This window comes from Engystomops pustulosus, chromosome 10, assembly GCF_040894005.1.
Source record: "Engystomops pustulosus chromosome 10, aEngPut4.maternal, whole genome shotgun sequence".
Taxonomy (NCBI): domain Eukaryota; kingdom Metazoa; phylum Chordata; class Amphibia; order Anura; family Leptodactylidae; genus Engystomops; species Engystomops pustulosus.
In genome coordinates, this window is record NC_092420.1 from 29,313,608 (window position 1) to 29,329,483 (window position 15,876).

The 15,876-nt window shown below is 42.6% G+C and overlaps 1 protein-coding gene across 2 annotated transcripts in view; it reads right to left on the reverse strand.

Moving 5' to 3' along the window:
- Nucleotides 1–13,480, reverse strand: part of LOC140104304 (inter-alpha-trypsin inhibitor heavy chain H3-like) — a 49,955-nt gene extending 36,475 nt beyond the window's left edge. The window contains exons 1-6 of one of the 2 annotated variants that reach the window (XM_072127784.1): nt 13,349–13,480; nt 11,149–11,166; nt 5,141–5,307; nt 3,773–3,877; nt 3,134–3,296; nt 1,869–1,979 (exon numbers count right to left, since the gene is read on the reverse strand). In XM_072127784.1, the coding sequence (XP_071983885.1) occupies nt 1,869–1,979; nt 3,134–3,296; nt 3,773–3,877; nt 5,141–5,307; nt 11,149–11,166; nt 13,349–13,441 (657 nt within the window). In that variant the 5' untranslated portion in view covers nt 13,442–13,480. The remainder of the gene's footprint in view (nt 1–1,868; nt 1,980–3,133; nt 3,297–3,772; nt 3,878–5,140; nt 5,308–11,148; nt 11,167–13,348) is intronic. The other variant, XM_072127785.1, reaches the window with a different exon arrangement.
- Nucleotides 13,481–15,876: the final 2,396 nt, after the last annotated feature.

Genomic DNA, 15,876 nt, shown 5'->3' on the forward strand with positions numbered 1-15,876 from the left:
GTAGTATCGGGGACAATAAGAATAATATGGTCCTTTTTATGAATTTCCGCAGTGATGATGATATGCATATTCTCTGCCATGAAAAGATGCCACAAAAATGATTGTTTTCCAGTTTTTCACTAATATAAACCTTTGATATTGAATTACTACACCTGGTGTTTCCATATTCTTCAAATGGATGAAACTACACATGGCGTCGTTTTCCTAAAACAGTTATAGTGTGATTGTTATAAAATCACCACTTCTGTATAGGGTGACAGTATATGTGACAGTATACTTTAGTATTTTTAAAGCAAAGTTTTGAGAGTCGTGAAAACAAATGATCAAAATATGTGGTTGTGCTCATCTCTAGGCACAACTCTAGTGTATATAGGGTCTTTATTTAAGGGAGTTGCCGCCTCAGACCATGGTTGCCGCAATGGTCAATGCTGAAATAACAAAAACAAGGAAAACAAGGAGGAAATGCCCACTGTACTTAAAGGGGTATTCGCATCTGGGCATTTACATTCAATTTAATTAATCTGCCATATATATATATATATATATATATATATATATATATATATATATACACTCACTGGCCACTTTATTAGGTACACCATGCTAGTAATGGGTTGGACCCCCTTTTGCCTTCAGAACTGCCTCAATTCTTCGTGGCATAGATTCAACAAGGTGCTGGAAGCATTCCTCAGAGATTTTGGTCCATATTGACATGATGGCATCACACAGTTGCCGCAGATTTGTCGGCTGCACATCCATGATGCGAATCTCCCGTTCCACCACATCCCAAAGATGCTCTATTGGATTGAGATCTGGTGACTGTGGAGGCCATTTGAGTCCAGTGACCTCATTGTCATGTTCAAGAAACCAGTCTGAGATGATTCCAGCTTTATGACATGGCGCATTATCCTGCTGAAAGTAGCCATCAGATGTTGGGTACATTGTGGTCATAAAGGGATGGACATGGTCAGCAACAATACTCAGGTAGGCTGTTGACCTCTGGCATCAACAAGGCATTTCCGCCCACAGAACTGCCACTCACTGGATGTTTTTTCTTTTTCGGACCATTCTCTGTAAACCCTAGAGATGGTTGTGCGTGAAAATCCCAGTAGATCAGCAGTTTCTGAAATACTCAGACCAGCCCTTCTGGCACCAACAACCATGCCACGTTCAAAGGCACTCAAATCACCTTTCTTCCCCATACTGATGCTCAGTTTGAACTGCAGGAGATTGTCTTGACCATGTCTACATGCCTAAATGCACTGAGTTGCCGCCATGTGATTGGCTGATTAGAAGTGAAGTGTTAACGAGCAGTTGGACAAGTGTACCTAATAAAGTGGCCGGTGAGTGTATATATATATATATACATTTCTTGAATTAGATGTTATTAAAAATGTGTGAAGATAATTTCCGATAAATGTAGTCATATGGTCCCTTAGAAACTAGACTGTGTCCTTGGATACGGCCACCTCTGCTGGAGTGATTGCCCAAAGAAACAAAATTTTTTTATATATGATATGTCTGGGAGTTACTGCATGTCCGATAGCCATCCTGTCCCTAGGTCCCTAGGCTACAAGGGATGCTGATATGAATCCCTTGCACTTTATAAGACCACTAGGGATAGTATCATTATCTTGTCCCCGCGCTCCATGCTGCTAATTATAACTTTCTTTCTAGGTGATCCCGGCATGTCAAGACTAGTGACGGACTGCGCTGGGATCATGGTGAAGAGAAGCGGGGGTGATTATTTGTAGGTTTTTGAAAGTTTTTTCACTGGTTGATTTCCTTTAAATAAACAGTGGTTATTATAAATTTTACCAATTATATAATTATAGTTGTTTGCTTGCTTCTTTTGCTACAAAGCGTACCTTTTCTCCAGAGAATGATTTTTGTATAGTAGGCAGCAGGTCATTTGTTAGAAAAGATGCTTTAGCGTCTAGAAAGCTGATGCCTTGAGGTTCATGTATGTCCACTTCAATCTGAAACACATATAAAATAAATGTTAATATTTAAAGAAATATATTTATTTGATGATGTCACCATATTTTCTTTATCTATTTGATCAACAATTTAAATTGACTGTAAATCTCATAAAATATTGGAGAAGACAAAAGCTTTACTAGCTATACTGTATTTGAGAGTTTGGGCTTTCAAGAAAATTATCTCTCAATCAGTAGTCTTATCAAAAACAGCCCCTTCAATTGTATAGCCTATTTACATCCTTAGGCCATGGAGGGTATATGGAGAGGGTTCATGGGCTGAGCCCTCTCCATTTAGGTGTCTGCTGCATTATAGAGCAAACACTTGCTGTTAACTACCACAGTAGCTTCTAGATGATTGATGGAGATGATGGGTGTCACATCAATTATTGATATGATAACCTCACCTATGGATAGATGCTTAAAGGGGTTGTCTATTTTCAGAAAATAAAATACACAAAATAGTTTGTGTTCGGAAAAGTTATACAATTTTACAATGTACTTACGGTATCAATTCCTCATGGTTTTTTGGATCTCTGCTTGCTTTCATTCTATAGGAAGTTTTAATGTTCACTTCCAGTGGATAGAAATCTGTCCATGGTCACACAGGTGCACGGCTCGCTATATAACACCTCTCTGATTACTCTCTGTGATACTAACGAGCCGCGCACCTTTGTTACATCGCATGGCCATGGCCAGATTTCTATCCAGTGGAAGTAAACAGAGAAGCTTTCTAAAGCAGGACAGCAAGCAGAGATCCAGGAAATTGTAAGGAATTGATCCAGCAAGTATATGGGAAAATTGTGTAACTTTTCTTTACACAAACAATATAAATTATTTGCGGAAGGTGGACAACCAATTTCAATAATCAATTGAAAGGGAAGTCATATAGGACCATTAGACATGACATATTAAGCCTGTGGAGGGTCAACATTCCTTAAAAAAAGCTGATTGACTTAGGTGCCAGTGTCAGACCCTATCGATATATTATTACATTTTTTTTTATATTATTAAATTATTTTTCATCAATGAACTGGAGAGGTGACACTAACAATACATGTTATATATTTATAGGGATTAGTGCTTTACTGGTAAAATATCTAATAAGCCTACATTTTATTATCCTCTTTAAAATAATAGTGTAGATGCCTTGCCTCATATTTTTTGATGAGAGTTTTTGGTTGGACTTTGATGAACATCTCATATTTCCCAAGATGACGTTTCAGCATTTCTTCATAGACCAACTCAAATGTAACTTTACTTTCCGAAGCCACATTCACTGACACAGTAAACTTCTCCGTCTTCCTGCCAGAAGCCCTGTGTGGACCAGCCAAAATAATATTTATAGTATAATACAATGTATTCCCTCATAAAACACACTAAGACATATTTAGGAAAAATTACAAAAAGAACAAAGCGAGGCATTGCCTTTAAAGGGGTTGTCGGCTCGGAGCTGCTGTGCCCCTGTAAGCAAACGTAAGAACAGAACGTGATGTGGGACACCGGGAGCACCGGAGGTGAGGAAAAGGTTCTCCGGTGAGTAAAGGTTTTTTTTTTTTTTGCCCTCCCCAGCCTACCTGCTACATTTTTCTAATAGTAGGACAACCCCCTTAACCAACTTCTCTAAATTGAGTACTATAGAACAAAACTAAGAACTATAAGATTTTTCTCTTCAGCTGTTTCTCTGGTTTATAGCAGACCATGTGGCTGCTGGTTCTTATTTGTATCCATTTCCCTCAATAGTCTTACTTTACATCTACGAATGACTAAAGACAAGGTAGAAGTAATTGTACCTGACCAGTCCGGCTGTTTGACCTCTTGATATGGCTTTTTCATATTGTTTCTTGGCAGCTTCCTTTTCCTTTATTACTCCGGGATATGTTATTCCGTCTATTATCCTGTCATAGACAATTCCAATAGGTATTTACCCATTTTCTTAAAAGGTCTCAGTAATGGAATGACGTCTATTAACATTAGGAATGAAAAACTGCTTAAAAGGAAAAGTTACAAAACAATATTTCTTAAATGAACAGTTTGCAACAATTCTTCCTTTGGGACACAAATAACATTATTGTAAGTCATTTAAAAGGTAAATAATCTGAGGACACTTTTAATACATAGGAGAAACTGTTAAGATAGATAGAACTGCAGCAAAAGTAAAAGTAATGTTTGTAGTTGATTCACTTTTTCTTTGCTAGGTTAGAGTCACACCTCATTTTTCTTATATATTCAGTGCACACGTCAGGAGAGCTCCCGTCATATACACTGGGACACATTTACTTACCCGTCCCGTCGCGATCCCCAAGGTGCGTTGTCTGACGAGGATTCGGAGCTCCCGCGATTCACTAAGATTGTGCGTTCAATTTCCTGCATGTGTCGCTTCCCCCCCGAGGTGCGCCGGAGTTCACCATCCTCTTCCCGGTGCATGTAAGTGCTTGGCTTGTGACACAATTTTGAATGTTAAATCCCGCGCTTATTCTGAATCCGTTCGGGTTGTCCGACCACCACTCCCCCCGATTTGTGTTGCATGAAAGTCGGCGCGATTGTGCCAAAATCTGATCGCGTTTGCCAGAAACCCCAGTTAAATGCGGCGCAAAATGGAAAAAATCTGGAAACCCGATGAATGCGGTCCGCGGACCCTTAAAGGCATAGATAAAGGCATAGTTTATTCCTCCAAATATTGTACAAAACACAGGATTTCATCCCACTCCCTCCTACTGAGTATCATAGACCGTGGAGGCCTTGAAGCCTATGGGGGACAGATGCAGCAGTACTACACCCCTCCCCCCCGGCTTCTGCTGAACATATGCTCAGGTTCCCCGGTGATGTCACTGTCCATATGAGGCAGAGACACCATTCGTGAGGCAGCCTGAACATTGAGAGCAGCCAATCACTGGGGAAGAGAAGGCATCGAGCAACGTATCCCACTGTATGGACAGAGGATAGAGTGGGATAAGTCTGTGTCCTTAAAAATCAAGCAAAAAAACAAGATGTGAATCCAGCCTTACTAATATTATCCATTGACCGTCCTCGTATGCTGTAGTCTAGGAATCTCTAATTATATGACAGATAACGTCTGTTCGATACCCAAATAGTCACTCAATAGATCCTTAGTGAATATTACATATTTGCGGATAACATTTGAAAAAAATTATACTTACATGCTAAAATTTGTAATAAAAGCAGTTTTGGGCAGATCCACGTTAAAGATGGCTTCTTTGGAGATGTTGGCTCGATTGACTGCTCGTGATGTGATGACATTATGAGCAAAGCGAGAAGTCACCTGACTATTGAAGATTATACTATAGACTTCGATATCATTCGCTGGCTGTAGGGCACAAAAGGCACAAAATGGAGGTACAGAAATGAACACTGTGTCCAGAAATAATTTAGAGATTCTTTGATTTTGTTGTTATATTTGATAATACACAAGTTTTTGCGATGGGAAGGAGGTCATGTAGCAGATCAAAGAAAACCAGAATTGTCTCAGAAATGAATTGCCTGAAGCAGATTTGCAATATCTCTTGTGGTTCAGCATAATGAAAACATAAAGTTGCAACAATTGGGGAATGTCCCTGTGATGCATGGCTATTTGATGTGTTGTCTATGGCACCGAACAATGGGGCTCATTTACTAAGGGTCCGTTGGACGCACTTTCTTCAGGTTCCCCGACGATTTCCGATTTGTGGCGAATTGCCCCGGGATTTTGGCGTGGCCGTCGGACAACCCGACGGATTTGGAAAAACTGCGGAGTTTAAAAAACGTTTTGTGTCGCAAAATGCACACAAAACACCAGGAAGAAGAAGGTGAATTCCGGCGGAACCTCGGCGCTACAGCGACACCTGCTGGATATCGGACGCACAACCTTAGTGAATCCCGGCAGACCCGAATCCTCGCCGGACAACGCGCCGCGGGATCGCGACTGGACCGGGTAAGTAAATGAACCCCATAGAGTTGAAGTCGACCTGACCCTGCATAAGGCGCTATGACCTTGCATAAGAATCTATAGAGAATCGCTGGGGTTGATACATTTTGAACAATAAGAGGTATGATTCAGTTTCTTAGATAATAATGTCCATGTTCTGTTGAGTTTTTCTATTCTATAATCTGATAATTGCATCAGACATTGGGGCAGATTTACTTACCCGGCCCATCCGCGATCCAGCGGCGCGTTCTCTGCGCTGGATTCGGGTCCGGCCGGGATTCACTAAGGTAGTTTCTCCGACGTCCACCAGGTGGCGCTGCTGCGCTGAAGAGCATCGGAACGCACTGGAATACACCGAGCCAGGCCGAGTGAAGGTAAGTGCAATTTTCGCGACACATTTTTTTTAAAAAATGCAGCAGTTTTTCAGAATCCGTCGGGTTTTCGTTCGGCCACGCCCCCCGATTTCCGTCGCGTGCAGGGGAAATTGGCACAAATCGGAAAAATTTGGGTAACACATCGGGAAAACGCGAATCGGGCCCCTAGTAAATGACCCCCATTCTGTTCCGTTCTGTAGTCGTTGATAAGTCATTGATAATATACAAACTAAACTAAACATTTGTCTCTTGTTTATGAACTTATTGGGGATCGTTTTTTCCATCTGCTTCTTTGCAGATGCGCCAAAAAATGTCTCAAAAAAGGCAGAAAAAATTGAAGAAAAATAAAGATAAATGACCCCCATAGACTTCAACCATAGAGATATAAATATCCACACAGGACTGTAGAACCCTAAACAACAACAAGAAAAAAAAAAAAGACTTCTCCTTTTAGATGTACTGGCATGTAGTGCTGCTGCAGAATAAGGAAACGCTCACTGCCAGCTTTCCACTAAGGCAAACCTGCCCATTGTATGGCCCACGGGCCACATCTGGCTCTCTAACTATATACCTCCGGCCCACCTGAGGTCATTGTAAAATTGGAGCTCCGATCCCCATCATTAGATATTGATGCAATTACATACCTCCCAACTTTTGTTGAGGAGAAAGAGGGATAAAACTGCGGCGCGCGTAGCGCGCCGCGGCGATTTTTTTACCCACAGAAGCCACACCCTAGCCCCGCCCCCTAACCACACCCCCATGGCCACGCCACTGCTCATACCTCCAACGCATCCACTGACACCAATGTATATATAGCAGCAATATACATACACATATATATATACGGATTAACCCCACTGGCACCAATGTATATTTATGTATATAATTGGGGGGCATATTCCACTCCCCCTAGACAACGAGCGTGTCCCCCCTAGACAACGAGCATATCCCCCCCCAGACAACGAGCATGCCCCCCCCTATACAACAAGCATGCCCCCCCCTATACAACAAGCATGCCCCCCACTAGACGAGCATGCCCCCCCCTAGACAAGTATGTGTCCCCCCCCTAGACAACGAGCATGTCCTCCCCTAGACAACAAGCATATCCCCCCCCTAGACAAAGAGCATGCCCCCCCCTAGACAACGAGCATGCCCCCCCCCCCAATGGCTGCGTGCCCTTTTTTGTGTGTTTGTGTTATTTTTGTCTTCCAGGACCGTGCCTGCTGTGGACTACTTCAGATTCGAAGGATTACGTCGATGACCGACATTTCTAACAAATAAAATGGCCAACGAGGGTGTGTCTGCGTTCTTTGTTCAATTAAACTTATATTTGTTAAAAACGGTGTGATTTCTTTTTTTGCGACACTCTTCATAGTTTGCCGTAGTAGTGGTGCCGGCTAGGTGACGGTGCTCATTACTAAGGGCTGGCCTTAGTGTTTGCCTTAATTTTTTTGGCAAATTCACACTAACGCCCATACCATTACCCCGGTACCCACCGCCACCAGGGGTGCCGGGAAGAGCCGGGTACAAACCAGTACCTGACCGTCTATAGATGGTCAGGTAGTGGGGCGGCTGCAGGCTGTTATTGTTGCGCTGGGATAGCCCCCTAACAGTGGCCTATCCCAGCTCAGTAATGGCAGGCTGCTGCTGCTTTTTTGTATCTGGCTGATTTGAAAAATAGGGGGAGCCCCATGCCATCTTTTCTTCAAATTTTTGACAAAAATATGCATGGGGCCCCCCCTTACAAGGGGGCTCCCAGGCTGTTTCCCTCATTTTAAAAAAAAAATGGAAAAAACAGGCATGGGGTGCCCCCTATTTTTCAAATCAGCCAGATACAAAAAAGCAGCAGCAGCCTGCTATTACTGAGCTGGGATAGGCCACTGTTAGGGGGCTATCCCAGCGCAACAATAACAGCCTGCAGCCGCCCCAGCACCTGACCATCTATAGACGGTCAGGTACTGGTTTGTACCCGGCTCTTCCCGGCACCCCTGGTGGCGGTGGGTACCGGGGTAATGGTATGGGCGTTAGTGTGAATTTGCCAAAAAAATTAAGGCAAACACTAAGGCCAGCCCTTAGTAATGAGCACCGTCACCTAGCCGGCACCACTACTACGGCAAACTATGAGTTTGTCGCAAAAAAAGAAATCACACCGTTTTTAACAAATATAAATTTAATTGAACAAAGAACGCAGACACACCCTCGTTGACCATTTTATTTGTTAGAAATGCCAGTCATCGACGTAATCCTTCGAATCCGAAGTAGTCCACAGCAAGCACGGTCCTGGAAGACACAAATAACACACACTGTGGCGGATGCACTGAATTATTGTGACATGCACCCGCTCAATAAGATGTCCCCAAAATGGTATTAATTTAAGTGTCATCTCATACCGCATAAATGACACCTTAAAGAGGGCCTGTCACCCAGAAATTCGGCACTAGATGTTACTAAAGTAATCAGCTCCTAGTGCTAAACCAAACGCAGCGGTGTTACACAGGAACCTCTGATAACGCTAATTAACACTGCCGCGCTGTACACTACAAACGCCGGACCGCTCTCAAAGTGGCGTATTCATGAGGGGGTGGGATTGTGGGCATGACACGCAGTCACCGCCGGCCTATGGAACGAGCGGGGGCGGTCAGGGGAAGAGGGACCGCCCCCTCATGAATACGTCGGACCCCTTTGAGAGCGGTTTGGCGTTTCTAGGGTACAGCGCAGCGGTGTTTGTTAGTGTTATCAGAGGTTTCCGGTAACGCTATCAGTGTAGCACCGCTGCGTCTGTCTTAGCACTAGGAGTAGCTTACTTTAGTAAAATCTCTGGGCGCGTTCACACGGTGCGTTTTGGTTGCGTTTTCATTGCGTTTGAAATGCATTACAACAGCTGAGAGGCGATTTGCCTAATTAAATTACTGTTTACGCTTGTTAACGCATGCGTTGACATTGCGTTCTGTAAACGGAAACGTTAACAGTAATGTAATTAGGCAAACCGCCTCCTCAGGTGATGTAATGCGTTTCAAACGCAATGAAAACGCAGGACATAACGCACCGTGTGAACGTGCCCTCCTAGTGCTGTTTTTCAGGGTGACAGCTCCTCTTTCCACAGCTCCGCACACCAAAGTATAGAAAAATTATTGGCCTCAAAGTATGGCAAAATGAAGAATTTTTTTTCTACAAAAGATTTACATTTTAAAAAAAAATCTAAAACACAATAATTCTTTTCAATGTTACCATTTTTAGGACAGTATGGCCTTTTAAACAATTTTTTTACATGTTTTATATTTTTTGCGAGAAGAGTTGTTCTTTTTAGTGTCTTATTTTAGAGTGCAGAACTTTTTTTTATCACTCTTTAGGAAATTTTTTTTTAAAGGTATTTATTAAAAATGATCTTTTTTCAGAAAGTTTTTTCCTTTTTTTCCCTGGCGTTTACCGTGCGGGTCCAGTAATGATTCTGTTTTATTATACAGATTGTTACGGACGTGGCAATACCAAATATGTGGCGGTTTTTTGTGTGTTTTATACTTTATTAAGTGTTTTTATAGGAAAGTGACATTTTAGGGACTTATATTTTTATGTATTTATTTTTTATTTATTCTAATGTGTAGTGTTCAGTGTTTTTACATGTTTTTACTTTTCCCTACTTGAACTTGAACCAGCGATGCTCTGATACACTGCTCTACAATACTTTTTCATTGTAGAGCAGTGTAAACTGTCTGAGCATGCAGACTGGCAGGGACATCGGGCAGCTCCGGGGCACATGCCAGTCCTCGGAGCTGGCCAGAAGAGGATCGGTTCCCCCGGTAAGCGGCACGGGGGATCCGATCCATAGCGGGAACCCCCTCACATGCCGCGGTCATGCTTGACCGCGACGTGTAAGGGGTTAACACCCACGATCGGAGTCGGCTCCGATCGTGGGTGTTAGAGCGCGGTGACATTGCAATTATTGCAGGGCTTGTACGTCACAATGCTGACATACAAGTCCTGATAGATGTGTCCTGTCACCCAGCATACACAGCTACAGGTTACTGTGAGGGTCAGGCTGTGTCCTACCTCATCTCTGCTGGGGAGATGCTTCTGCTGGACGTCTGCAGCTCCTGAGGGGGGTAAGCCATCACACAAGGTGCTGCTCTCTCTGTGCTGCCCCCTGCACCTCCACAGCTTCAGGAGAAGGAGCAGAGGAGTGTGCAGGGTCCATGGCCGGGGCACATTGCAGCCGCTCTCCTGGTGACCCCCCCTCCCTCCTCACACATCACGGCAGCTCACACAGGGAGGAGGAGGAGGGGCCGTGCTGTGCTCTGCGGTGCTGGGAGCTCAGGATCTCCAGGTGACACTTCCCCCCCCTGATGTTTCCTCCTCACACATCCCGCGGCAGGGGAGGGGGGGCGGCCCGGGGGAGGAGGAGGAGTAGTGCTGTGTGCTGGGAGCTCTGCCTTCACAGCCTCCGCGCTGCCGCTGTGTCTCTGCAGCCGATGTGTCCCGGGACCAGGAGACGGGACTCAGTCTCTTGGCCCGGGACAATGCAGAGAAAACCGTGAATATCTCTCAACCTCCCGGGGCGGCGGGACACAGCTAAAAAATCGTGACAGTCCCGCCGAAAGCGGGACGGTTGGGAGGTATGCAATTAGATCCTCCATATTTTCATTGAATCATTGTAATGTTTGATTTACAGTTTTTTTTAAAGTAGGGATAGGTTATATAATGAATACACTATACAGGTATTGGGTAGAACTGAGTTACGGCCCTCTAAAACCATTCCAATTTCTCATGTGGCTCCATGAGAAAAATGAAATGCACGCCCCTGCACTAAGGGAAGGAAGTATTTACTCAAATAGATGATTATCAATTGTATGTGTTACATGCCAAAATATCTTACCTTTTCTATGCTCCTTTTCTGTAAACAAAAAAGAAACAAAGCAATTGAAACATGTTATCCTGATCCAAACTCTTATCATTGTGGTTGGAGACACGTACTATGGAATTACTGCAGGTTAGCCGCAGGGAAATACAATATCACATACAATATCAGCCACATGTTGCGAAAAGACAACTTACTAGTTTATCACTAAGGCCCGTTCCCCACTTGCGAGTGTGATGCGATGAACTCGCATCACACTCGCAACGCAAGCTGCCGGGAACGCACGGCCTGAACGCTGCACCGCGGGAGTGAACTGACATGCTGAGTTCACTCCCGCGGTGCAGCGTTCAGGCCGTGCGTTCCCGGCAGCTTGCGTTGCGAGTGTGATGCGAGTTCATCGCATCACACTCGCAAGTGGGGAACGGGCCTAAGGCTTATTACTGCTGAACTATACCTCTGTGCAGCAGACAAATTGTAGAAACTTTAGTTTCTGAATAAATTTATAAATGATTTTCTACCACGGTCAGAATCCCTGAGCAATGTCCATACTAAGCGGCAAGTCCACAGTGTGTACCATCCTAAAGAAGATCTATCATCACACAGATCTGATTTGATTTTAATACCCTAATAAACCAAAAATATTAAAAATTCTTAAAGGGAACCGGTCACCACATTTTCAGATATACAGAAAGTGACAGGTTCCTATAGAGCCCTATTAACTACCTGACACCCTTCTTTTAGCTAAAAATTGTTTCCCTTAAATCCACATAAATGAACTTAATCTTATATGCCTTGAAATCAGAGAAGGCTTCTCCTGCTCTACCAGCCATTCTTATTTATTCCATCCCGCGTTCCATGCCTTTTCTCAGCATGTCATGTGACCAGAATGAAATCATCACAGATCCTTTGGCCTCCTGACATTAGCAAACTGTACACCATGCATATATCTGACCACATGAAATCACAACCACCCTCTATTCCTTCTTATCCTACATGGATTTCTACTCCTACATGGAGGCTGCTGTGATTTCATGCAATCAGATCCATACATGGGTTACACATTGCAGATGTAACAGGACCTTTGATGATGTCATCCGGGTCCCATGAATTAAAATCCCAAAGATGCTCTCCATACAGCAGAATATCATAGCCTGTCAATTAGTGATGGGAATTACGGACAGCTCTACTTATTGAGCTAGCTCTTTAGGCTCCTGAACGGCTCCCTATTAAATATATAATAGGGAGCTGCAGGCTAGTCAATCACCCCACACCCCTCCACTTTTAACTCTATTGTATTGGGTTAAAGGGGGCGTGGTGAGCCAGTTAGGCGGTGGGTTAAGTGAGCCATCAGCTCACTGACGGGAGCCGGCTCCCATTGTTCACAAACAAGAACGACACACCACTTGTGTCAATCAGGAACAAGGAGACAAGATACTGTACTGTGCAGGACTCACTTATTTTTCTGGACTCACATCAGATAAGCTGCATATAAATTTACAAACTGAGTTGCAGGCATCAAAAGGCATCACAAATTTTGACATCTATCATGCAGATTTATCATGCAAAGTCTGACAGAAGTGTGTTGCACGCCCCATGTTAAATGTGCACCAATAAAAAGTTGGTGCACATTTAACATGGGGCGTGCAACACACTTCTGTCAGACTTTGCATGATAAATCTGCATGATAGATGTCAAAATTTGTGTCATGTGCAGAATAGTGCAGCCGTGGCACAGAAGGGACGTGTGCTGACCCTTCATAAATACATGTGAAAGCAGTTTGCACATGGAAGAATATGCAAAGTCCACCAGAAAACTGGCGCAAGGACCTTAGTAAATGTGCCCCCTTTTTTTGGGTGGGTTAATTTGCATGACAGGTTTTCCTTAAATACAAAAACTGGATAACAGTAACAATAAAAAACAACAAGGTGCATAAATAACAATATCTCCAATGTGTCTAGATCACAGGCAGTAGATAATAGGATACTATCACACTTCCATCTTCCAACATTTAAATTTTTCTTATTTGGCAAAATTGTAAGCCCCATGTTCAGCATATCCAGGAACAATCATAAAACAGGACAGAACAATTCTCTGCTTACACCAAAGTTTGAAAAATGGGATGGTTAGGGCTAGGAAGACTGCATCATATGATATATGAGTTGCCTAAATAATATACTATAGTGGACAACATACTTAAAAATAACATATATATACAAACCTGTATGTTTCTTATTCCTTCAATCACAAAGTCGCTGTTTATTGGGGATAAGGTATAAAAGAGCACGGTTAGACTCAACAGAAGGCGACCCATTTTGCAATTGAATTTTGTCTCATAGAATCCAAATTATATCAAACTGCCAGAGAAGACGGGTTAATAAGTAACAGGAAGTTTTACACATTATCATTCTGTTAGTGTCTCTTTATTCTAAATTTATTTCCACTCTGATAAAAAAATCAATGAGCCATAATGTGGGAAGTCTTTCAGCTAAGGTGTTGCTCTCTTGAATAGTGATGAGTAGTTTGGGTGAAATTCGGGTTTGTCAAGTTTAAATAGTTTGTCAAGACATGAATTTTAAGAACCTAAAAATGGATGTAAAATGGGGGTAGTAAGGGCTAAAAATGGTGGTAATAACAGGGCTAGGGAAAGTACTTGAAATAATAACATAACATAAAAAAGAATAAACAAAGACATAATAAAACATCTATAATAATAATAAAAATAACAATAAATAACATACACCACTACAGTGTAATAGAAAATGAGAGAATGCAAGCAAACCTGACAAAAAGGGCTGGTAAAAATGCTTAAAATAATAACATAATATAAAAAAAGAAATAGCAAAACAAAGAAATAATTTTCAAAAAATCAATAAAAGCTGCTAATGTCATTTTGCTGTTAGACGTTAAGAGTAGTGATGAGTGCACCTGACCATCTCTGTTCGTGGGAGAGGAGGCAGCTAACATTACAGTGAGGGGCAGGTAGAAATTTTAAGTAATTGGCCTTTTCAAGACAGTGTGAAGGCATTGGTCAATTACATTGTAAAGAGTGCCTCAGGTTCCATGGGATTGTCATCAACCTGCTTCAGCTCTTTTGTGCAAAGCCCTTCACATCACCCTTGTTCAAAGCCATCGCAGGACATCTACCATGATGATTATGATGATGAAACCAAAGTGCCAACTTCTGCTGCTTTCTGCAATGTGGAGACTGACAATGAGGGCAGCGATGAGGGCTTAGTGGAAGTAGGTCTAAGGGGTGATGACAATGTTCTCGACCCAACATAGATCAAAGGAAACAATAGTTCGAAGGAAGAGGTGGTGGTTACAAAGCCCTAGATAGCCAGCAAAAGATTTGAAAGGGAACAAAAGCACCCAAAGGCCGTCCTACAATACATCATTCCACCACTACTTTTCTGGGTAGGACATCCACGCTCAGCACAAACAGGTTGTGGAGAAAATAAGGTGTCCACTGTGCAATGCCATTAGTCATGAGGTGCACATCCCAACTGATACTTGGACAAGTAAGAATGGACAGGGTCATTACATTTCTTTAACTTCCCACTGGTTTAAAGGGGTTTTCCCATGAAAGAAAATTCTCAAATTTCAATCCCCCACTGATATTAACACAATAAAGATAATTCTTAACCCTTTACTTTACAATTTTATTGCTGTTTTAGCTCCTATCACTCAGTGAGGGTCAGTGTAAAATTCCAGGGTGTGGGTGGTGTCTATATAAGCAGAAACATTATGATTCATCAAATTATATGAGCTGACAACGTGGTTAGATTATCAGGGTACATGCTTATATACACTTTCATCTGTCTTCTGAGCATTAACATCTGACACATAGAAAGAGAGATGAGACAGATCAGAGATGGTGAGATCCATGAGATGTATATTACACACAATGACACAGTGAGCTCTCCTATATCTCTGCTATTCTGCAACACACTAGAACTGCTGTGCCTTCCTGCTGTGCCTCTCCAGATAAAGAACTTATCTACCTGTAGCTTGTAGTTATCCTCATTCTGCTGCCGGTGAGGAAGTTAGTGTCTGTGTATCACAGCAGAAAGTCAGTGTGAGCTCCGTCCTGGACTGCAGGGGCAGGGCTAAAGTGCAGGGGGAGGGGCTAGAGTGCAAGGAGCAGAGAAAGAGAAACTTAGTTCCACTGCTGTCACACAGAAAACTGTAAACTATACTGCTGAGGGAGCAGAGGTGGAGGGTAAGACAGGCATTTGTCCGTGAGGATTATATTAATGTTTGAGAGGCTCTTCTGGTTCTTATCCAGTGAAAGCGGTGATGTATGTATATGTATTACGAGCGGTTGAAATATTTATACATATATACGCAGTTGCCATTCAGGATTGAGTTTGGTCTGGTTTTGGAAAAATAGTGATCATTATGTATGAATCCCACAATGATTCCAATACAAGCTACAGCTCGCCCCATCAAAACACAGTTCTATTGATTGTTATGCCCCTCATAACATACATGAGATAAACAGATGATTCATTTATAATGTGTTTTCATTTTTTCAAAAAAGTGTTGAAAAAGTTTTCCAAAAGTTGTAAAATAAAGCTATGGTATATAAATTTGGTTTAAACATAACAGTATAAATACGTAGCATACAATAAAAAATAATACTGCAGAACTACTTTTTCTACACCCCCCCATGTACACATGTATTGGTAATAGAGATGAGCGAACATGCTCGTCCGAGCTTGATGCTCGTTCGAGCATTAAGGTACT